Source organism: Sus scrofa, chromosome 9 (genome assembly GCF_054392235.1).
Source record: "Sus scrofa isolate SSC_HxYL_T2T_F1_AM1 chromosome 9, Sscrofa_HxYL_maternal_Yorkshire_Landrace_v2.0, whole genome shotgun sequence".
Lineage (NCBI taxonomy): Eukaryota > Metazoa > Chordata > Mammalia > Artiodactyla > Suidae > Sus > Sus scrofa.
Genome location: NC_139391.1, coordinates 119,251,401 through 119,276,988, shown reverse-complemented (window position 1 = coordinate 119,276,988; position 25,588 = coordinate 119,251,401). Strand labels below are relative to the sequence as shown.

Genomic DNA, 25,588 nt, shown 5'->3' with positions numbered 1-25,588 from the left:
CCTGTGTCCATCAATTGCTCAATGGATTAAGGATATGTGGTATATATACACATGGAATACTACTCAGCCATAAAAAGAACAAAATTTTGCCATTTGTAACAATATGGATAAATTTGGAGGGTATTATACTAAGTGAAATAAGTCAAATACTTATTGTCAAAAGACAAATGTTGTATGATATTACTTATTTGTAAAATATTAAAAATATAACAAACTAGTGAATATAATAAAAAAGAAACAGAAATAGAGAAAAAACTAGTGGTTAACCACTGGGGAGAGGGAGGAGAAAGGGGAAGGGACAATCTAGGGGGAGAGAATTAAGGGAATTAAACTATTACATATAAAATAAACTACAAGGACATACTGTAATACACAGATTATAACCAATATTTTATAATAATTATAAATGGACTATAACCTTTAAAAATTGTTAATCACTATACTGTACACCTGCAACTTATATAATATGGTACATCAGGTATGCTTCAATAAAAATTAATCAATGAAGCATTACTGGATATGCAGATTTCATTGTCGCTTTGTAGCATTCTTCCCACTTCCAAGGAGGAAAAATTTGAATTTGTAAATAAAAGCAAATATTTTACTATCATTCTTGAAGACTAACAGAATGATACAAATATACAACAATAGCAGCAACAAAAATAATAGGAAGTACTTTATGTACCATTTACTATCAGCCAGGTCCTGTTCTAGGTACCTAACTTGTATTATTTCATTTAATACTTACAAAAACCTTATGAAGCAATTACTATTCTTATCATCGTATTATAAATTAGAAACCTGAGAAACAGGAAGATTAAATAATTTCCTCCTGGTCACGTAATTGCTTCACAACTCCAGCTCTAAAAGCCATTGCACTATACTACTTCTTAAGTTAGTATAGTCATAAAATTATTTTTTAAAAAGAAAGAGAAGGAAGAAGGAGATAGAAAGTTACAGGACAAATTGGGAAAATTATTAAATTTAATCAAAAAAATGAATATAGGGTTTTAATAATGAAATGTTAAAAAAATCTTACATTATTTTAAGAAGACAAAATACACAAGAATCCTATTATCCAAATTAAGTTGCTCTGAAAACAATGTTCAACAAATACCTGTAGCCATCATCTCTGATGCATCTCCTTCAGCATCTATTCTGTCTTCTAACAAGAGCTCTGAGGTCAGGTGGAAAGGAGTCCATCCTGACTTCTAGTCCACGTGATCTGGCCTAAGCCAATCAGTACATCTCATTCTCTGGTCACAGTAATTGGTTCAGGAATGAGCACGTGATCCAAGCCTGCCCAATCAGAGTGAGCCTTGAGAGTTTTTCTGAGAATTCTGGGAGAAAGATTGTTTATTTCTGCTGGATTCTAACTAGGGATTATCCTCTAGAAGGATAAGCCTCTGGCTGTCATATTGCAATTTGGGGGCGCCCAAGAATGGAGCCAACAGCAAAGAAGCAAAACCAAAAACTGGAGTTTATCTAATTCATCACAGTTCATCAAATCAATCAGTTCGTGTGGACACTATTAAACAGTACTTAACTCTTATCTCTGAAATGTTCAATCCTATAAACTAATTAACTCTCTTTTCTCCAAGATCATTTAAATTGAGATCCTCTGAAATTTACATCGGAAAGAATCCTGATACAGATATTGGTACCAGGAAGTCAAGTGAGTGTGGGAATTAAAAGTGACAGATTCTGAAAGCTGGAACTAGCTGAGTGGCCAAAGAAGGAAGGAGGGCTGTGAGGAGCCCTCTATTGTAACCCAGTTGCAATCTTTGTTACCCAGTTGTAAAATAGCTGATTAAACTCTCAGCTCTTTTAACAGTGGTCTCAAACTATTACTTTCAAGAGACTGAAGAACTAGGAGACTTGGTAGGGAAATTTTAGAATGTTGGAATATGGTGATTATTTTAGAGCTATAGGGGGTCCTAAGGAAGAGACTAGTGTCTACTAAAACTAGCTTTCAGAAAGTAGGGAGGGAACAGATCCTGTGTTGATAAGAAAGGTCTTTTTCACTTATAGCCTAACAATTCAAAAATGTTGAGAATCCAGTTATCTGGAGACTTGCAGGTTTGGGAAAGCCAGTCATATTCCATTTTAAAAGTAGATCAACAGAAGGCACATTGGTAGGAAACAAAACAGACAACAAGTCCAGTACTAGGAGATACCCTGATAGCCCAGAACTGGAAAGTATCCTGAAAGCACCTGCTCTGCTCCCTGCCTAAGAAAAAGGTCTTCCTAGTTACACAATTGCAGTTGGATGTGTCTGGGCCAAGAAGCAAGTCAGCAATGCCTTCCTGCTCTAGATTTTTACAGTTGGATTATCAGTCACAAATGTCACAGCAATCTTTCTGGCCTCAGTAAGTCCTGGCACATTCAAATCTAGAAAATTTCATCCCAATTTCTCTTTACTACCCAGACCTCCTGAAGAAAAACAACACTCCAAAAACATCTGTAGCTATCCTTTGTCATTTCCATCCTCCAGTGTCTGTTCCTTCTTATTCCAAAAACATCTATGACTTTAAGGTGGCATTCTCTTCCCTCTTAAATCTTGAGATACAACATCCCACTCACTGACATCAACCTCCAATCCTACCATTTTCTTCCTCTTAATCCTGGTACACATTTTCTCTAATTTCAAAAAGACCCCAGTGCCCTGATTTGCGGATTTTCTTTTAATTTTCAGTCAACATCATCTTTCATCTTTTCTTTTTCCCAAAAACAAGCTCAGATTATATTTTCCTGCTTTCTCTGCAGTTAGGAGTGGCCATATGACTGAGTTCTGGTCAATGGAATGGAAATGGACAGGATGTGTGACATTTCTGGGCTGTTCCTTTCAAACCGTTTTCACTCAGGCTACTTTCTCTTTCCCAGCTGTTTGAAGAATAAAGAGAATATGAAGGCCCAAGACTGACCATGTGAAGCTGGGATGCCCCACTCCAGCCCCATGACTTCTACTAGATTGTTACAGCAGAGTGAATTAAATTGTTATTAAGCTACTGAAATTCTGGGGTTGTTTGATACTTGGTTAACCTCGCCTGACTAATGCCCTAATATATCAGTCAAAACCATTTGTGTTAGATTATACAATCTACCTTTTATTTCAAATCTTTAACTCATCAACTCATGCTGCCTCCCTCCCTAGAAAAACCTCGTTCAGGGTATTAATTCCATCATCTGCTTTCTCAACTTTGTTCTACCTTCCATCTGTGGAGTAGAAAAGCAATTCACTAGACCAAGAAGACTGGTACTACTTTGGGTGGTCCCAACACTGCACAGGATCGTCTACCAGTACACCCATTTGACAACTTACCCAATGTTTCTGGAGTTCTTGGAAATATTTGACCATATCCTCTTTGAAATATTCTCTTCCCTTGGCACTCATTCTACTACTCTCCAAGTTCTCCCACCTCTCTTACCACTTCTTAGACTCCTTTTCAGGTCCTTGTTCTGTCCCAACTCTTCTTTTTCCTTTAATCCTTTAAATCCCACATTTCCTTCTATGCTCTCGTCCTCTAGAGTGGTCTCATCTATTCCATGGCTTCTCGTCCTCTAGAGTGGTCTCATCTATTCCATGGCTTCAAATTCCATGTACGCATCGACAACTATAAAATTCCTATCTTCAGTCTAGACAAATCTTGAACCTCAAACTCCACCAATGCCTCCAATAGGCACACACACAAAAAATGTATCTGAAACTGAAATCACCACCTCTCCCAACCTAATCTGAAATCCGCTCCTCCTCCACCTTTACTCCCTCTGTCCTGAGATCTCCTTAGTCATTGCCTGGGAGAATAACTGAACACACTCCCCTCAATTCCACAATCATTTTAACTCTTTCCATCCTCTAAATACATTTTGAATCTGTCCTCCCACATACCTCCTGCTACAGACATTTGTATTTTCTTAGCTGAATTATTTCAAAAACATCTTCACCGGTTTCCATGTATCTAGTTTTATTCTCCCAAACACTTCATATGGATAATACACAGATCTTTCAAGATATAAATCAGATGGCACCCCTTCCCTATTGGAAATCTTTCAGTGGTTCTCCACTACTTTGGAAATAAATAGTTCTCTGTCCCTTCTGCAGTCTAGACAATTTTACTTAACTTCCCACTGGACATTTTTACTCCAGTCTTCCACAGTGACTCACACTCAACTTATCTACACTTCCTCACTTTGAATCCAAATCTAAGTCTCTCTCTAGATTCTCTTCTCCTTGAAGAGCACCACCATCTCATCTGTGCCTAAATCAGATATCTGGACAGCACTGAAGATAATCCCCAGCCTTCCCCTCAACATTCAGTTTATCACACATCCTTTAGAATCTTCTTACTTCATGTCTCCTGAATTCATCAGCTCTTCCTCAAATCTAGTTCACAGAGCTTAGCTAGCCCAGACCACCATAATCATTTGTCTGCAATAGCGTCCCAACTAGTCTCCTTTTTCTAACCTCATCCTCTCTTCAAAACCTTTCTCCACATTAGAGACAGAATGACCTCTCTAAAATGTTGTTTGCACTTAAAACCTTACAGTGATACCCCACTGCTTTTAACATCACACAACAAAATAGCTTTAATGGAGCTTAGGTCCTAGTGAAAGAAAACAAAAAATTATAAACAAGTAACAGAATAACAGATAATGATAAGATATTAGGGAGGAAAGGTCACTTTTGAGTCAACAGTCAGGGCCAGCCTCTTACAGAAGTGATATTACAGTGAGGCTTGAAGGATCAGAAGGTGTTAGCCTTGGGAAAAAAAAAAAAAAGGGACAGACTTCTATTACTTACCATCATCCCCACTGGGATATGAGTGCCCTGACAGAAGGGCCCATGATTTATTCATCATTCACTTCTAACATCTACCAGAGCTTTTAACACCCATAGGTTTCGAAAACACATATGATAAGGGATGAATGTAGTTTAAGCTTAAATTTCTGGGCAGTGCAACTTTAGGCTAATTGTGTGCTCACATTTTTTTTTCCATACATTTGTTGACATCAGCCTGCAAAACTTCTAAAGAAGACAAATTTCTAGGCAGACAAAAACAAATGGGGATTTAGACTTTAAAGAGGAATTTATCTTTCTTTAAACCCTTCTAAAATATTTCATAACAGATTCAGCATGGCCATCTCTTATAATCAGGAGCCCTAAGAGGATATCAGAATGGATAAAGCTCTTGTCAAGGCAGTACACAATATTTCAACCCCACCAACCATAAAAGCAAACATCAGTTAGCAGGCTGGGCTCCAAGGCTCCCTGGCTTTGTGCTTCTTGATAGGCAAAAATTGTTTTTTATTACAAACCTAAATCAACCTCACTTATTCAGATTCATAAAGAAATGGTTTCAAGTCATTATGGTTCATTTCTGCTAAGCAGGGAAAAAAAACAATAAAGGATTATTTATATTGTGTTTTAATTATTGGATTTGATTCTGGAAAATAAGATATTCAGGTTCATAAACCTCTTACTTGCAAAGTGAAAGGTTAAAACAACAAATCTGGCAGCAAAACCTGTCCTGATTTGAAAATATTTATGTCTTTCATTTAGTTTACTTAGTGTACCTATTCATTTGTTTCACTGCAGAAATACAATGTGTTTAATTACAGGTTGCTGCCTTTGACCCCACAAGAATATTGCATAATATGTGATACATGAAATACTCTTCTAAAATCCAGAAAGTTCTTACCTTCAGGGCACATCTGGCCCCAGAAGTTTTGGAAAAGGAATCTGTATTCTATTATAACACTCACCCCAATTCTATTATCTTGAGTTATAAAACTTCCATAATGTATGGGCTTTGAAGTACTCAGTGAAAGTAAAGGCAGAGAAACACAAGTAGCATGATTTTAGCATTTAGAAGCAATGCAACTGAAAACTGTTTCGAGTTTCCATTCAGGTCTGATTTAAAGTCTGCATTTATGCCACCAGACTATTACTTTTCCAATAAGTATAAACTTCTATGAGCTAAAGCTTCTGGCCATGAGGAAAATTTTATACATGGATCCATTACACCACACCCAGCCTATTTCTAGGCATTGTAATCTTCAGAATAATTTGCCATGGCTTCTAATTTTCCCAAAAGTTTCATTGTTCTCATTTTATAACTTTCCTAATTTTCTTATATTTCATATTTTTTCCCCAAAGTTTCAAGAAGCAGCACCTTCCTCCTGAGAGCAAGGTTTCTACACTTTACAGAGTACATACCCAGTACCCCAATGCAAACCTCATTATGTAGGCTAGTTCCCAGTCCCACAATGACCCTACAGAGTTATTTTCTATTCCTCTCATCATACAATGGGGCAAACTCTGTTTCAGTTGGTCCAAGGCCAAATGGCCACTAAGTGACAGAGGAGAATCTGAACCCAAGAGTATCCAGATCCAAAGTTTGTTTCTTCCAAAACATCATGAGGAAGGGAATAGACCCAACCTCGAATCTCATTTCAACTTGAGCATTGCTGGAAGAAAGACTTTGAGGCTGCTTCATCCATGGTTGAAATGAGTGTAATTTTTTTTAATGCTATGTTAATAATTTGACAGTATCTTTACACTTCCATTAAGTGACGATATTGTATCTGGTTTTAAAAACTTCAGCTGTAAAACCATATAAATTATAAATTGATATAATTTTGCTTTTTGTTTTATTATTTAAAAAATAAATACAAGTAATTGGGATTAGATACATTTGTCAACAGATACATCAAAATCAGATGTTTAATATTCACCCACCTTTTAGAAGTGCATCTACATTTATTGGAAATATTATCATACAAGGGGAAGAGAAAGGCATACACCTTATAACAACATAGCATAAAAGGACAGAGAAGAAGGACATTAATAATTTTAATTATTTTAAGGCTCATTAAAATTAGAGAAATATCAAAGCACCCACAGTGTTAAAAGTTTATTATTACAGCATTTTAGAATTTACTAGTTCATACCTTTCAATCACAGCAAGTTATTAGCAGTGAAGGGATGAACCCTCTTAAGAGGATTTATATTTCAATGATAGGGTGTTATGACAAGACAATCTAAGTTTAAAAAATTAGTAGCAAGCGCTAGTTGAGTTAATCTGTTAAAGACAAACTGTGCCCTTGGGAAGCTAAATGAAAAAGCAACAGTAAAGCTTACAGAACTTAGCTCGTACAATTTGCCTTGAAGGCGGAAGATTGGTTCCCTGAAATAGCAAAGAATTATATGCTTTAGTTCAGAAAAAAAGTTTTTAAAATAAAGTCTGTTATTACCTCTTCTCCTTTCAAAACAATGGAAAAAATTCTAGAGCAGAGGTTTCAATTTGTTCAATAATTGTACCTCTGAATTTAAAAAAAAACTATAAAATCATCATTGTTTTGACTTGAAAAGAAATAACAATGCAAATATTCATTATCACATAAAACATAAAAGAAACAGCAAACTGTCAGAGTTAATGCAATCTCTGCAGAGCGCTATTAGTCAGAGACAGCTGGTCAGCCCAAAACACAAAAACTGAAAAGATCAGATCTTCTTAGGAATTAACGTTTTCATTAACCAACAGGATTTGGTGTGGCAGATATTAAATCTTAAATGCAACAACTGCCTTCCTTATGAGCTGTCCCTTCACTGTTATCAAGCTGTGCAAATGTGTGAACTAGTCAGCAGCACCAGAAAGCTCATGCAACTACTCACCATATTTTAACCTTAAACTGACTCAGGGATTCGATGTTAAGTCAAATTTAGGGGTAATGTAAGCAAGCAAAGTAGGACACACGGAGTCAAATTTGAAAAGCAGAGCAAATAGCAGAAAAGTTATTTAAAATAAATCAATACGGTTAACTGCATAAAATAGCAAAAACAAAAACAAAACAAAAAAATGCAATTCACTCCAAAAACTTTAAAAGCAAAATCAAAGCAAAAAGCTGCATTTCCAGCAAAATTTGCACACGATTAATTTGCATTTTAAAAAAGAGTCAATCAAGCAATTTAGTTCAAATTCTTGGGGGGGCATGCATGCACTGATTCCTTTAAACAATTCCTACCTGATTTCCAATTGTGTTTTTCTTGTGAACCTGACTGCTCCTCTGCTGAGCACTGAGAAAAGCAAAGGAGAGCAGCACTGAAGAAACTCATAGGTTTTTTTTTTTTCTAAACAAGTAACAGATACTAAAATATAGACAATAAAAATACACCCATAACTGAGGCAGAGCTCATATTAAAAAACCCAGGTCAGTTTCATTCTGGAAGCAATACCAACTCAGCGGAACCTGTAGAACCAATTAATAATAATCACAAACCAAAAATAATACACCACAGGAAGAAATGCTGTATTGCTGCATTAATAACAATAAGTCAATGCAAGTATTTATGACGTACCACAGGTACAGAATAGTTGTACTGCAAATTGATGGTTAAGAATTTTTGAGTATATTCCATGTCCTAAGTGCTTTACAGATATTAATGATTTAATCTTAATTTTAACCCTGTAAAGTAGTAATATTAGTCTTTTCATTTTACTGATAGAGGGAATGAGTCACAGAGAAGCTAAGTGGCTTTCCCAAAATTACTCAAACAAATGCTGGTACTAAGTAGTCTAACTCCAGGTCCCAAACTCTTTGTGAACTTGTATAATCTCATTACTTTGAATTCCACTGGATTCTAAAAACTCCTATAGTGCATCTCCAGCTTGGACCTAACTCCCCAATTCTAGACTCATATATGTTCTCAACAATTCAACATTTCCACTTGGATGTCTAATGGGTAATTCAAACTTAATCTGCCAAAACTGAATTCATGATGTCCTGCCTAAATCCTGCCCCACCCACATTCTTCCCCTTCATAATTAGTGGTAATTCCATATTTCCAAGTGCTTAAGCCAAAATCCTTGGTTCCTCTTTATCTCACCTCCACATCAAATCATCAGCAAATGCTATTGACTCTACTTCTTAAAATGTATTTAAAATTCAGTATTTTTTACCACTTCCATTGCTACCACCTTGGTTCAAACCGTATTATCTCCCACTTGCACTGTTGCAATAATTTATTCTTTAGTCTCTCCTTATACATTGTTCCCTTAATATCTATTCTAAACACAGAAGCCAGAGTGATACTTTTAAAAGTGGTTTCCTGACACTCTTCTGCTCAAAACCCTCTATTGCTATGCAATACAATTACACTCAGGGTAAAAGTCAAAATTCTTACAATGGCCTACAAGGCCCTTGACCCCACTCTCTGCCTCTTTGACTCACCTCCTCTTCTTCTCCACCTCATTCATTAGAAAGGTCCAGTGATACTGATTTTTTTTTTCTTTTTGAACCCACCAGGCATATTCTCACCTCAAAGCCTTTATATGCCAGCCGCTCCATCAGCCTAAAACATACACTTCCTTCATATATCTGCATGGTTCCGAGGCTCACTTTCTTCAAGTCTTTGTTCAAGTGTGTCTTTTCAGTGAGACCTACCATGACCAACCTATTCAAAAGTGAATCCCTCCCTTCCTCCAGGATTGGCATCCCCTTTATATTGCTCCAGTTTTCTCTATGTCATCTTTCACCTTCAAACCTACTATACAGTTTGCTGATTTGTTTATGTGTGTGTGTGTGTGTGTATTGTTTCTCTCTGTCTCTCCATAATCAAAGCTTCTTGTGAGCAGGGGGTGCCTGTTTTTGCCTGTTTCATTCACTACTGTATCCACAGTGCCTAGAAACTACCTGGCACAAAGTTGGCTTCAACAACCATCTGTTGAATGAGAAATCCAATGAGGCTTGACACCATTACAACATGAGCAGAGAGGGGATAAGAGCCAGACATGACCCTGACAATTTAACCCCCGAGTTCTCACGATTAGGCACTGTGTTACTCTATCCCTCAAAAGAACGAAGGGTTTCTTTTGGTGAGTCCATGAGTAAACACATATAAACACAAGAAAACTCAATCTATTTTGGTTATTCTGAGAAAACTAGTGATACTGAGCCCTCTAACTAGTAATTTAGCAGTTTATAGAAGCTGTTTTGCAGATCAATGAAATAATCTAAAACAGAGAAGAGATAAAGCCATCTATCAGCTGTTTAAAGTGGTGGAATATCATGGCTCAGCAGCTAGTCAGAATTCAACACCACACTTAGAAGAGCTGTTCAAAATGGCAATCTTTTATAATCTCCCATGATGTATTGAAGCTGCTTCCCTTCACTCAAACTCATAAAAAACTATAAGTACTTTCAACTGAGGGTGAGTAAGGGGTGGGTGCTGAAAGGTCACACTGTATTTGATAACTGAAGATACTTTGTGTGTATCTTTCTTTTTCAATTTGCTAATTTCAGAATCTAGCTTCTTTCTTCTTTCCTCATTTCTTTTTGTTATTTTTCTAGTCTTCAGTTAAATGCTTAATTCCCTTAATCACCACGAAATTCCTCTTTTTCCAACCATTTCTCTATATAATCCAAATCTAAATTATTCAGGTTTTTGTGGTGAGGTTATGAACGAGGTGAAGGTTGTGTCTGTCTGTGCTCAGGCGTCTGATGTGCCTACACTGCCCCTCTGACTGCCCACCATGCCCTGATGCTCACAGTGTGTCTCAAGTACCACTCTTCCTGAGTCTTCAGATCCTATGCTTTCTTTCTCCAAGTATCTCCAGGCTTTTCCCTTTTTTCAGAAGAAATGGGAAAACTACTATGAAAATGTGATGTCTTCTTCATGAGTATGGCTGTATCTCCCAAGCATTATACTTGTATTTTTAGAGTTTTTAAAAGAGGAAGTATTTTAAAATAAATCACTGACTACTAGTGATAACTTCAAACTATGGCAGACCTACAGGTGCTTATTTTGGAGTCAGTGAATTTCTAGGGGCCTTCAAATTATATACAGATTCCCTTAAAAATCACATAAGAGAGAGGAAACTCAATATAAAGCAACAGAAACAGAGATTGCTGTGACTCCTGTGCCACCTTAGGCAAAGAGTATGACCTAAATGGACCTTAGTTTCTTGGCTGTAACACATGTGTGTGTTAAGAGACAGAGAGACAGAGACAAGGGGTGGGGGAACTGTACTAGCTGTTTTTTAAGTTCCTTTTAGATCCAAGATTCCTTGAGATGCAAAGTTACTCTCAGAAGCTCATGAGATTCACTAGGTGAAGACACTATCCACTGACAGAATTTCCATCTACTCAATAATGCATATTTAGGAACTATCACTTGTAAGAATATTCGGGGGGGAAAACAGATTTATTTTATAACCCAATCTCAAATATTAGCATTAGAACAAACACTAAATTACCTTTACTTTTCACCTAAAAAATAATCTTTTTTGCAGCAACAGGCCCCATAAATCCAAAGACACTGCTCTTAATGATGTATTTAGGCACTTAAAGTTACTCCATAAGTCACATAGTAAAAATAAGCTGCCTAGTTAGAAAACATCCTTTATCATAATTCTTAGGAATGCAATGATAACTGAGAGTATTTCAAATACTTATTTAAAAACGTGTTCTCAGAAAGCCACATAAGGACTTACAAGTTAGTTTGAGTCTTTGGACATATTCTTGGTGATAGGTCCTTAATTGGTTACCTCTGCACTATTGTAAAACACACCTATATATAATATTTTAATTTGACATAAGTAAAAAATTTTAGGGTAACAAATATCTGCAAAGCACTTGAAAAATACAAACATGCATAAGGTATGGTCCTTGTAATCAGAGCCTATAATTTACTTAATGTGGATAGTGATATACAAAACACAAATAATGAAGAATAAGTTCTATAAGAATAAACATGTGAGGCTGTATTAGAATGTCAGAAAATGTGCTTCCCTTTCAAATGTGAGATATAATTACCCCATATATTATTATGTGTGTGTATGCTTATTATTAATCATATAAAACTGTACTACACACAAGTCACTGTGGAAGACTTCATTAGAACATTAAAAAACATAAAACCAAATTACTTTAATGCTCTGAGACATAATGATTTTGAAACTATACAAGGTTTAAATTTTTGTAAAAATAAGACCACAGTGAAAGACATTCAAAGAAAAATAATCCATGTTATCTTCAAAAAAGATTTTTTGCACATATGTTTCTATGCATGTCCATGTGCATATGCAATAGAAGATTGTAGTAAAACCACAGCTAAGGGTTGTGTGTGACCATTTATCAAATAAATTCTATGCATAGTAATTACTCTGAATGTTCAGAGACAATAAAGATCATTTTGGTCTGATATGATCTGAGACTTACATAGAACACTTGAAGAAAAGCACAATTTTAATAGAGAAAGAAAATCAATTGCATTTCAAGAGAATGGTGTAATTTAAGCAAAATCCAGGAGGTAGAAAGATGGGGCATGTAGGGAAGTTGTAGAAAGTAAAACTATTATGGCAAAAATTTCATGACCATAGACTCAGGTTTATAAATGACTTTAAAGGCCACCTAGTACAATAATTCTATATTTTGGCCAATTACAGAAAATTTGATCATTACACTGAAGGCAGCAGAAAGTATTCAAAGTTTCTGAGCCAGAAAACAGCATGATCAAAGCAGTGTTTTATTAAAAATTACCTTCCTGAAATAGGCAGTATTGACTCTGAACCAGAGAAGACAGGAAGCAGACAGCCTTGACACCCCCCTACCCCCGACTGCTGGAGTCTTGCCCAGCCTTCAAAGTCAAAACAAGTATCATTTCTGAATTATGCCTTCTTAGAAACCTCCAGTTATCTCTCCTTCCCATAAACTCCCCAACCTCTTGGTCTGTGTCTGTATTCCATAAACAGGATTGTATTATAGGCAGGCCTCTAACTCCCTGATGGCCAACAGCATGTTGCATTAATTGGCATTTCTACCTTTCTCACCAGTGAGATTACTTAGCACTGTTTAAGGTAGTTTCTTAATATTTATACAATTGTATTTTTATACCAGGGTTATTTATAATCAAATTCTTAATGTTTATCTGCAGCAAGAAATTGAAATAATTTGAAGAAATGTGCCATAGACATGTGCTATAGCAAGAGTATGCTACATTTCAAAATCCAAAAGTGGCCAGCCTGCAAAAAAAGAATAAAATAGTGCCATTTGCAGCAACATGGATGGACTTAGAGATTATCGTACTAAGTGAAGTCAGAAAGCAAGACAAATACCATATGATATCACTTATATGTGGAATCTAAAATATGGCACAACGAACTTATCTATGAAACAGAAACAGACTCACAGACATAGAGAACAGACCTGTGGTTGCCAAAGGGGAGGGATGGATTAGATGTTTAGGATTAACAGATATAAACTATTATATACAAGATGGATAAACAGCAAGGCCTACTATGTAGCACAGGAAACTATATTCAGTATCTTGTGATAAGTCATATAGGATAATAATATTAAAAAGAATGTATAGCCAAATCACTTTGCTGCACAGCAGAAATTAACACAGCATTGTAAATCAACTGTACTACAATTTAAAAAAAAAATAAAGTAAAAAAACAAAAGTGGCCAGTCTGGCTGGAGCACAGAGTTGGCAGATGGGACAGAGAGGAATAGTAATAATAGTAATAATAGGCTGAAGAGGTAAACAAAAGACAGATTCTACAGGGCCTTGGAAACCACACTAATGATTTCAGACTTTATTCTGAAAGTAACAGGAATCCCAGAAGGAATGAGAAAGAACATGACAAGAGGCAAGGAGACTGCTGTAGTAACTCAACCAAAAGAAGACTAACTTTAGTAGTAGCAATGATGATAGGAAGAAATAGACAAATTCAAAAAATATTATAGAGGTAGAGACAAATGGATATGATAAGATGAAAGGAAACAAAGATGAGGGAACAAGGAGTAAAGAATGACACTCAGTTTTCTAGTTTAAGCAACTGGAAGTTGCCACCCACAGAGAGAGGGAACAATTGTAATAAGAGAGGCAGAAATTATAAAATCAGATGATGAATTTAATTTAGGGATAATGGGTTGCGGCTTCCCTAGAATATGCAAGTAGAAATACCAGTATGTAGTTGAATGTGGTACACAGGCCAAGAAAAGACTCTGGAATGGAGATCCAGATGTGGAAGCATCAGATAAAGCTGATAACCGAAACCAACGTAGTGAATAATACCAAGCAGGGACAGTGCAGTAAGAAAAGAAGAGGGTCTACAGAAGAATGCTGATAAAAAAAGTAGTTCTTAAACCATGATTGAAGGATAAAGAGCCCCAAAATAAGGAGTGGAGTGGCTAGAGAAGAAAGCCCAAAGCCAGGAGACAGCGGAGGGTTACTGAGGCAAAGGAATAAGTCTCTTCAACAAGAGTAGGTAATGGTGTCACATGAAGGACTCAGTTGTCCAATGGATTAAATGTTTGGTCCTGGCCAAAAGCAGGCTCAATAGAGCACTGTGGTAGAAACAAGACTACAGTGGGCTGAAAAGTGAAAGAGAAGTGAGAAACAAGAAAGAGGAGTGCCAACTCTAAGTCAAACCAAATGGGGATCAAGGAATCAAAGAAATAGAGTCCCTAAGAGATGCAGATTCCATGACAAAGGTCAAGGTGTACCTCCCCCTCTACTACCAGGCTCAGTTTGTAGAGAAGACTTGGAATTAAAAGAAATGTCAGTTGTAACCATGAAGGAGAAATTACTAGCAACATGGCAACCTACAGACTAAATCAGTGGGAGGGAAAATCCATCTTTCATACTTCAGTGACAGAGAAGAGTTGACTGTATATTCCTCAGCCATGGGGTTTGTTTAATAGCAGCTAACAGAGTTACCTCCTTTTTCTTCTCTTGTAGCCACCACTGTAGGCGACCACCAAACTCTCAATAAAGTATGGCTCATTAAAGGACCCAGAGCAATTAGCTGGATTCACCATATTCTAGAACTGTGCCATCCAATACAGTAGCTGGTAGCCAGATGTGGCTATTTGAATTTAAATTTTAATGAATTAAAATTTAATTTTTTTCTCATCTCTTCTGTTTTACTAGCCACATTTCAGCTACTCAATAGGCATATGGAACTAGTGATTACTGTATTGGACAGCACAAGTTATGAAACAGTTCCATCTTCTCAGAAAGTTCTATTAGACAGCACTGCTCTGGAGAAAAGAAACTCTTTTAGAATATTCTTTTATATTATCCCAAGAAGATTATAAACACTTGTTGAAAGTCCCAAGAGTGCAACTTATCATATGTAGGCTTGACTCCATCCAATCAAATTGAAGCCAAAGGGAGTTGAAACTACATGATATCGACTGCCCCTTCAGGATCTTTAGTGACCTCTCAGGCTAAATATTATGCAAGAAAACGCTGCAGAACTTGGGGCCTCTAAAAAAAAGATGACTCATCTCCAAAGATTCATTTTAGGGATGAAGATAAAGTTCAAAATAACAGATTTGAGAATAAAAGGAAAAAGTGGAAGTCCACTTATTTTCAAAATAACACTTGAAACATTGGAATTTATATCTTATTTAAACAAATGATACTAATGATGTCTTTGCAAGTTGCTCAATCCTGTATTTCTACCTCATAGCAGTCCCAATAGGCAAAGAAGCATTTAATTGTTAAACTGTAAAATGAATCAAGGGAGTTCCTGTCGTGACTCAGCAGTAACAAACCCAAATAGCATCCATGAGGATGCGAGTTCGATACCCGGCCTCACTTAGTGGGTTTAGCATCTGGTGTTGCTGTGAAATGTGGTGTAGGTCACGGACCTGACTCAGATCCTGTGTTGCTGTTGCTATGGCTGTGGCTATGGCATAGGCCAGCAGCTGTAGCTATGATTCGACCCCTAGGCTAGGTCCTTCCGCATGCCACACCTGCAGCCCTTAAAAAAAGAAAACAAAAACAAAAACAAAAAAACGACTCAAAAGAAGGATCCTATTGGAGACCCCTTGTGGTAGCAAATTAAGGATCCAGTGTTGTCACTGCTGTGGCTGGGTTCAATCCCTGGCCCAGGAACTTCTTTATGCTATGGGTATGACCCCCAAAAAAGGGAAGGATCCTGTTATAATCTAATACCTAAGTTTTAACTTCACAAGAGAAAGAACATTCTCATGTAAGAACAGAAACTAGAAACATCATTTAATGGAATATGATTATGTATTACAAACACATAAAAAAAGAATGCAAAGGGAAAGACCAAGATTGTTCTGGAATTTGGTGTCAAGGTTCACATATACTGCGTTTAGTAAAATGGTAATGGAGGCATTCCAGAGGATCAGGAAAGAGATATAAGGAATGTTACAACCCATAGACTTTTCATGGTGCTCATGTAACAAGAACTGAAATCTGTACACTGTATCCTTTCTACTGTGAGAAAACAGGTGTTGAGACCTACTCAGCAGATTGAAAAACAGACCTTGGTCGGCTGCTTGTGGCATAGAGATGTTATTCTAACAGTGTGTATCTGGAGCCCATTTTTTCTCTTAAACCACTGGACTGCATAAATCTTAGTAACTCATAAGTAACAAATAAGGCAAACTGTGCCCATGGAAATGGAGAAGAGCACAAGAATGTGAAAGTTCACTTCCCAAGGCATTCAGCTAATAAGCCTGCCTTTCTATTCCAACAACAGGACTACTGAGAAAGGGGAAGTACATGAAGGAACAACTGGACGAGCTTGTTTTCTTAAATAAAAAAAAAAAAAAAAACCTAATTATGTTAAGAAAAATAGAATGTAGGTTTTGTGGGTTGTTTTTTTTTTTCCCCCAACAGGGAAGAATGATAAATTAAAATCCTTAAGTCAAAAGAAAAGTTGACATTTTCTTATGGAATACTAAACTTTCAGGTTTGGAAACTCTATTACAGTTGAAAAAAAAAAAAAAAAAAATCACGCCTTCAGAAATCTGGAAGTTCCGAGCAAGCCCACAGCAGCACTTACTTGGACACATGACACATGGTACACATTTTATCGTCCATGTTTAACAAAAATAGCTGGGAGATTAAAAAAGTTCCACATAGTCAACAGGGCAGAATAAACTCAATAGCAGAAAGAAGAATTTGGAGATAATCTGAACACTACTCTGAGACTTTTCCGTTAATCTAATTTTAGCAATTTGTTTTCCTTTTGGGGGTAATTTTTAGAACAAAAAGTCATCCCAGCTGAAAAAAAAAGACATGTGTAAAATACTCTGTACATCACCATCCTATAAATTCAAGGGGGCAGTCCTCTTCTTTTGGCAAATTTCTAAAAATCTCACGAGACTAACGCTTATTGTCCTCAACTGAAGACTAACTTTCTATCTTCAGAACTTAAAAATACTTACATAATTGTCTTCAAATATGGCTTGACTTTTCTTCCTTGATGGAAACAGCATCCCTGCCAACTTTAAAATTTATAGCTACAACCATATTTTTTTAATTTTTAAAAGCACACAAAAAATACAACCCCTCAAAGTGATTTTGAAATAAACATTTCTTCATCATCATAATTATCCCATGTCACACTGAAATGTACTCCAACTGAGCATACAAATGCAAAGAACATTTACCTTTGAGTCTCAGCACAAAACATTACATTTGGAGATAACATCAACAACTAAAAACAAATCTTTCAGTGGCAATCATACTCTAGTCACTAAAAAAATGCTATAATGAAGTTAAATAGTGCATCTTGTAAAATCAAATTCCCATATGTGTATGTGTGTGGGAAGGGTACTTTCTCACTTTTACAGACTACACCACAGTTTTCAAAAGCACTTTCACATAACTTCGTTAATTTGATCTTTCAACAATCCTGAAAGGTATACAAGACAGGGAATGTTTTATTATTCCATTTGATAGAGCAATAAACTGAGATACAGAGAGGCTAAGTGACTTGTCAAAACCCAAACCTCATCAGTGGCAAACCCTAGAAAAATAATGCAGACTACTAACTCCCAGACCAGTACTTCACAATGAACTTTGGGTGTGCAGTTTTGATGACAAATTTGCAAAGTTGCTGGGTTTCTAAAGCATTTTGAACAATGCTTCCTTACAGTCCCTCAACATCACAGAGGTTCATCATCTATCTCACTGCTGGAAAAACAGGGCAGTCACTGGACTTACAGAGAGACTGTACCAAAGAGCTGTGCTTGAAGTATTTTCATTTGCAAAATTATATGCCTTTGAAAACCCAGTCAATATAATATTTTGATTCAACAGCTTCTGAGGCAGAAAAGATTAAAATTTATTGGAGAAAACAAATTCTGGACCACTTATCTTCAAAAAGGAATAAAAGGGTAATCTAGGAAGGAAACATTTCGAGGAGAGTATAGGGGTGAAATTTAAACTGTAGCTCTGGTTGCAAAACATGTTCAAAACTTGGATCTTTCCAAAGTGATTATGATTTTTTTCTATGTTTCCTTTTTGAATTAGGACACCACAACAGGACAGTGCTGCAACAAACTTTTCACTTTTAAGTCATGGTGTCAAGTTAATATCTACATCTGCTACATTTTTATAAGAATCGAATTGGCTTTTGTAACCAATAAAAATCAACATGAAAGGCAGCATTCCTGTTATTTCAAATAAGTCAAGGATTTCTTTTTCTTTTAAATTCCGCAAGGAAGCAAGTGAAATAAATGGCGAATGTGTCAGTTTAAATTTTTACATGTGTTTCTCTATACTTCTCAATTATTAGGCAATCTCCAAAAGACATTTTTTCTTTTTCTTGTATTTTTTTCCCATGGCAACTAGAGTAGAGCTTGGCACAGGCTACATGGAGTTCACTGACCATGCTGAAAACCAGGTAGAAATTCTCAGGTCCCCCCCTTCCAGGCCTAGGGACAAGAAGGTATATCAAGGTCTAGGTTTCTTCCCACTGGTGATTTTCCAGAAGGAAATGAGCAGAGAGTGAGAGCCATAGGGAATAGAAGAGAGGGGTGCAAGTCTGCATGAAATGTCTGCGAAGTAAACACCTATCTAGTTAGAGTGGGCAGTGTGGCTCTAAAGACAACTGACGAAAGGAACCTGTTCATTGCTGTGTTCTAACAACTTTACACATTAAGTCACAGGCAGAAAACAATTGAGAAAAACTCATGTGCCACACAATAGTAATAATCCTTGGATGCAAAATGTATGTACACTACTGGTTAGGCCAGGTTTAGCATGAGACAATTTTCCATTGGATAATTGAGACTTTCCTCCCTAAAACGTGCCTATAAATTCCTTAGGCCACTGTTTAGTTTAGATCGCATGATCTAAATACCTGTTTCTTCTAAGTCAAAATTTAAAACTATATCTGTCCAGTTTTACATTGTGTTGTTTTTTTAATTTGTCTCTGTTCTTGAATGCACAGTATAAGTAGCACTGCATAGGCCTCTTTACATTTTATATAAAATAAACTATTTTATATACTTGAAGTGGGAACCACCTACATGCCACAAAATACATTTTAGAGTTAGAATCTGAATTCTTTAAAAGTAATAAAAATTGATTCCACTAAAGGGCTAGGGGAAAATAGTAAATTCAGGGTCTTAAAAATGTCACACAATAAATAACCAACCTTGAATAATTAAATAATGTTAACCTGACAATATCTGTGAATACAACAATGGAATATTAGAATATAACAGAATACAGGTATGAGAGAATATCATACGAGTTAAACATATATAAAATATACTTTATAGAAAAGAGAATGTTCATCCAAAAAGATTACATTAAAGTTCACAAAGAACAGTTTTTTTATAAAATATATAAATAATATATAATTATATTTATAATATGTAAATATAGGCTTCTATATTTATAATATATAAATATAGGCTTCTATATTTTGATTTAGAGATACCCACATAGCTTGTATCTTATGACTTATGCTTGCTATTTCAAATTTATGCGAGAAATTGTTCCTGAACATTTTTTTTTTTTGGTGGTGCCTACAGTATGTGCAAATTCCTGGGCCTAGGGATCAAAACCATACCACAGCAATGACCCAGGCTGCTGCTGCAAAGACACCACTGGATTCTTAACCTGCTGCATCACAAAGGAACTTCTTTCCCAAACATATTTAAATGTGCATCAGTTAGTACTTATCTATGGAAGCTCAAGCACAAACTGCAGATCATCACCCAAACACAGTGAGAATCTGAGCTACATGCTGAGTTACGTGACTTCCCATGCTGCACTATAAAGAAGCAACTCTTTTATCCAGAGAGTATGACCCCACAGCCATGAGGCTCAGACCTCCTCAGGAGGTTAACTCAGAGTTAATCCTGACACAGAATACACTCTTAAAAGATGGTGAGGTTGTATTAGAAATTCACAATGTTCATTTGAGACAAACCAGCAGGAGGAATGTGTGTGACAATCAAGGGTTTCACGTACTTTGCAAAGCCAATGAAATCTTCATGGTTGGTATTGATGTAGGAGACTTGGATGTCAATCAATAGCAGTACCTATAAGTCAAAGAGATCACTTCAGTGAAAACCCCTCTTAAATATTCTCAAACACTAAATTCAGTAATTGCCTGCAAATCATTTATCTTTCATTTTTAAAAGGATGCGGCCCTAAAAAAAAAAAATAAAAATAAGAATAAAAGGATGCTTCAGTTAGATTGAAAAGTTACATTAATTTTTCTCATTAGGCTCTCATAATTTTTACTCTAAATTCAGAAACTAAAAATCTTTGTGAAAAATCTGAGTCATAATGCACATGATGACAATGACATTATAGCGTTTAGGCATGCACTCTTTGCCAACTTAAACACCAAATCTAGAATTATTCTATTCCCCCGAAATGTAGGTATGATGTTCAAAAAGACAAGTGTATTTAAAAAATCATATGGCAAGAAGGTCATGGAGGGGCTGCTCAGAGCTTCTTGACCCTGTAGACACCACATATTAGCCACAAAAGAGCAATAGCAGCTCTTGTTTTTCCTCTCCTCTTCTATCTCTTTAAGCTCCCTCTAGGTAAGCAGGGGAAGCATCTCATCAATCAACTACAAACGGCAATATACAAATAAATAGAAAGCCTCCTTAGGATCAATAGCCTTCACTGAAGGTGACCTTTGAGTGCATCATAGCACTCATTGTAACAATTCACTCGCATAGTCCATAAAGTGCTCCACAGATGGTGCCTCCTCAGGAAAGCCTTCCCTGATCCTCACCCCACATCCTCACCTAAACCCAGCTGGATCATGCCATTACACTCAGATAGTCTATATTTCATAAGTATATTTTTTACATATTACAGTCTATACTTTTCTTTGCATGTCTGCCACATATGTAATTAACTATTGGTATGGTATTTTGTTTGTTTTGCTTCCCTGAAAGATTATAGGCTACAAGGAAGCAGAGATTATATTTGTCTTGTTCACCATCTTATCCCCAGAATCTGGCATGACTACACATGACAGGTGCCTGATAATTTTTTTTTTTTTTTAACAACCACATAAGGAACTTCCCAGGAGAGGAGCTGAATCAGAGCTGCAGCTGCCGGCCTCTGCCACAGCCACAGCAATGCCAGATCAGAACCGCGTCTGCGACCTACACCACAGCTCACGGCGATGCTGGACCTACTGAGAAAGGCCAGGGATCAAACCCACACCTCATGGATACCAGTCTGATTCTTAACCTGCTGAGCCGCAATGGGAACTCCCTAATAAATATTTGTGGCTGTACATTTTGTAACTATCTACTAGTCTTAAAGAACAGGTTGCTTTAAAGGGAGCATTTTATTCCCATATAATTAGTATGTGGCCAAGTATCACTATTTCTCACTCACGACCCAATGCTATGGGCTCTAAGCCTTTGCTTTTATGGCTAATCTCAGTTGGTCCATCTGACCAAATCCTGCTGTGAGTTCCAAGAGTACCTACCACAAAAGAATAAATGGATCACCCTGAACTCATCCTCACTAACAAACAAAAAGTCAAGGCCCAGTCACTACTGGGTCAACAATATCACATTTCTATGAAAAAGTTTCATAGAGTTCTGTTTCTTAATAAAAAAAAAAAAAAAAAAAAAAAAAACTGAAGACTTAGGAGGAGTGATCATTATTAGATTATTTGTGGCACTGCCTCTACACTCCCTATAATAAAGCCAGATTCTAGTAAATACAATACCCCAAATCCATTTGGCCAGGAGTTTGTATCAATAAACCAAAATATTTAAACACAAATAAACTGTTGCCACCATAAAGAGCAAAATATCTAGAAAATTCTCAACACTGCCAAAGGTTGTCACGGGTATCTTGGATGTTCACACACATTAACTTGGACAGAAGTATAGGGAAAAAGTGGAAGAAAAATAACAACTATGGCTGTTCTCTTTCATATTCCTGGAAACTGGGAGTCTGTGTTCATCCTAGGAAAAAAGCCACGTTGCATGTGGGGGATGAAAAGGAAAACAGTACATTTTTTCTCATTTTTTTCATTTTCTCAGAGTTTCTCACTGCTTTTCTCAGTCACGGTTATTGAATATTTAGTTGAAGAAAAGTAAAGCTACCCCAGGTAGCAGTAATCACCCACAAAGTCAACCATTTCAGTATGCAATTACACGTATGAAAGCACCTGGAATAACAGCAAGGCACACACCCATGTTCAAAAAACCTTTGTTTTAGAAAAAAGTTCACAGACAGATTTATGATTTTCCATATTTTTAATTCTAAAGAATTTTCCCCCCACAAAGTTTCCAGAGCAGAGGTTGGTAATACTTCCATTTCAAAAATACTACGAGCATACCTCAAGCAATTCTGGTACAGAGGCCTAAGGAAATGGGTCGCTCTCTGACCAGCTACTTCAGTAGTAACTTATGGCCTAAAGCAGCACGGAGTTCAGAATGCAAATCTGAGATCTATGTAACTGACATGTTCTCATTACCAAAAACAGACATGTTTTTACTAGCCCCCACAGGTCCATGTCAGAGGGGGCAAGCACCAGCTTCTTCAGGCAGTTGATTAACAGTTAGACCAGGCCCCCCGAGATAGTCACACAGAAGCAAGATGCTCATTCCATCCCTAAACTCCCACTTAGGGAAGGAATTAATCACTATATCAGAAATACAGATGGAAGAAAGTCCAGTTTCCCTTGAAATCTACTGTGTCCTACCTCTTTAGGAATAACAACAAAAACAAAATTAACAAAGACTAAGAACTATAACTGGATTATTTCCTCACAAAATGCCTATGAGTTAACAACCGCTGTAACTCCACTTTCAAATGGGGACACTGAAGTGTAAAAGTATTAAATAAATTGTTTGTTTACGCAGAAAGTAAATGGTAGAGCTTGGATTCGAACTCAAGCACTTGAAACTCAGAGTCAATTACAATACTGTTTGCATATGTCACTTCAGTAAAGCAAAAACTGTGAAACATGAAACATGAAGTTAACAACTGATTTAGATATGAAGACAAAGATTATTAAGATAATAATTATACATTGTTCCCATCATGGCTCAGCGGAAACAAATATGACTAGTATTCATGAGGACGTGGGTTCGATCCCTGGCCTTGCTCAGTGAGCTAAGGATCCAGCGTTGCTGTGAGCCATGGTGTAGGTCACAGATGCAGCTCTGATCTGATGTTGCTGTGGCTTCGATTCAAGCTGTGGCTTCCCCTAGCCTGGGAACCTCCATATGCCAAAGGTATGGCCCTAAAAAGACAAAAAATTTTTTTTAAATTTTAAAAATAAAGATAACTATACTACTTTTTCCTCAGTAATGTTTTTACACAGGATCCTAAGAGTTAAGTAGGATACATTATCATTCGAATTTTTAGGATAAAAACACAAATTAAAATAGTTATCTTATTTACTTGAGGTCAGAAGTACAGCTGATGCCAGAACTTAAGTTTTCTCAGCCCAGCAGTGGCTGTGACATTAGGTGTGGGGGGAACTTCTAGTCTCAGGTTGTATATCTGGACCTAGGCTTGATTTCGCAGGCTCATGAGTTAACATTGATTTGTTTATCTCCACTAAGTCACAAGGCCTATTTTCTCCGTTTTTGGCTCTTGTGAATACTCCATGCGTGGGAAAGTTGAAAAACAAGCGAAAACTATGAATAATGGTTAGTTAACTTTCAAAACACAATGATAAAAACTAGCAGCAATGAATCCCAAAGTTCAAGCAGAGAGCAGCAGATTGTTAGCAGTCATTCACAAACACCCCAACCTGCAGGGCCTCCATCCCTACTTCTTCACTTTCTCCTCCATACCCACCCCAACCCTGCACATACCCTCCGAGGCATGAGGTATGTGTCTCTCTCCCCATGCTTAGTGTCTATCTGTCTGTCTGTCTCTCTCTCTCAATCCTATTTTTCCTTCCTCCTTTTCCCCAGTTCTGCCTCTCTTCCTCTCCAACTCACCCAAGAACCACAAAATCTTATAGTGGACTTCAGATATCATATAGATCAACATTTCAACACTGTACATGAGAAAATCACCATCTGAGAAGTGATTTGCTCAAGAACATGCTGTTATTTTGTGGCAGATATATGGCCTGAGTCCAGGGTCCTCTCTGTGCTGTCACACTCACAGCTGTGTCCTGGAATGGAAAAGCATCTGAAAACCTTTGTGTTTCCCATTATAATGTTTTATAAGTAACTAAGAAAACATCCACTTAAATTTAGAAAGCTTTTATTATTTTCATGTAGTCCTTAACTCTTTTAATGAATTCTCTTAACTTGAAAATAATCTCCAAATTCACAGAAAGATTCAAAGACAATTTCAAGGTCCCACTCCTTAAGCATTTATGAAATAGTTATAAATGTTCAAAAGAGCTGTTACTACACATTTTTATTTTTTCAGTTCAGCTTTATCCATTCTCAGGGAAAAAAAATAAAAACACTAAACATTTTGCAAAACATTTTAGGAATTTATGAATATCCTGGTGCCCATCTGTGGGCCCATTAAAAGTTAAGAAGCCCTGTCTTAAAGAAAAAATGTGGTATGTTTCTGGATTAGTGGTTTTCAAAGCAGGGTGTGTACGTGCTAGGGGTGCACATGATACTACATGGAGCGTTGAATAAAAAATTAATGGAACTCATATTACTGCTTTTAAATGTCATCCTTCTAAAATTTTTATATTTGTTTATATTTTAAATCTTTATATTTGTTTATATTTTAAAATTAATGGAACTCATATTGCTGCTTTTTAAATGTCATCCATCTAAAATCTTTATTTATATTCTAAATCTTTATATTTGTTTATATTTTAAAATTAATGGAACTCATATTACTGCTTTTTAAATGCCATCCTTCTAATCTTTATATTTGTTTATACTAACACAACATGTTAGTATAGCAACACATGTATAAAATTCATAAATAAGTAAAGATAAACATGTGGTGGTGTTCTCAGCTCTCTTTTTTCCATTCAGGGATGGAAGACCACCAGACAACCTTGGAGAGACCTTCCCTCAAGGACCCTGCTCACCAGGGAAGACCTCTCCTCACCTGGTCCTTTGTCTTCCCTTCTCGCTCACGAATGTGGTTAGCAACGATCCTTTCCGTTTCCTCACAGAGTCTGGGGAAGTTTGCCAGCTGTCAAGAAAAAAGAGATCTGAGTGTTAATACTCAAATAGTTATACCACCCCAAAAGAAGCAGAGATAAGTTATGTTATATTCCAAAAGGCGTGCATTACCATTCTATAAGCAGAAGTAAAATATCCTAAAGAAGAAAAGCAGAGTGACAGGAGAGACCCCACAAACTACAACCAC

The 25,588-nt window shown here is 36.6% G+C and overlaps 1 protein-coding gene across 29 annotated transcripts in view; it reads right to left on the bottom strand.

Annotated features, from left to right (window-relative positions):
* Positions 1–25,588, bottom strand: part of DNM3 (dynamin 3) — a 542,852-nt gene that overhangs the window by 327,524 nt on the left and 189,740 nt on the right. For 15 of the 29 annotated variants that reach the window (XR_014816226.1, XR_014816221.1, XR_014816225.1 and 12 more), the window contains exons 11-14: positions 25,325–25,411; positions 20,261–20,331; positions 8,026–8,077; positions 7,158–7,187 (exon numbers count right to left, since the gene is read on the bottom strand). Coding sequence is in view for 18 of the 29 variants with exons in the window: in XM_021063644.2 (XP_020919303.1) it covers positions 7,158–7,187; positions 8,026–8,077; positions 20,261–20,331; positions 25,325–25,411 (240 nt within the window). In the remaining 11 variants the exon portion in view is untranslated. Of the gene's footprint in view, positions 1–7,141; positions 7,188–8,025; positions 8,078–20,260; positions 20,332–25,324; positions 25,412–25,588 lie in introns of all 29 variants that reach the window. The other 14 variants (XR_014816229.1, XR_014816223.1, XR_014816228.1 and 11 more) reach the window with 2 other exon arrangements.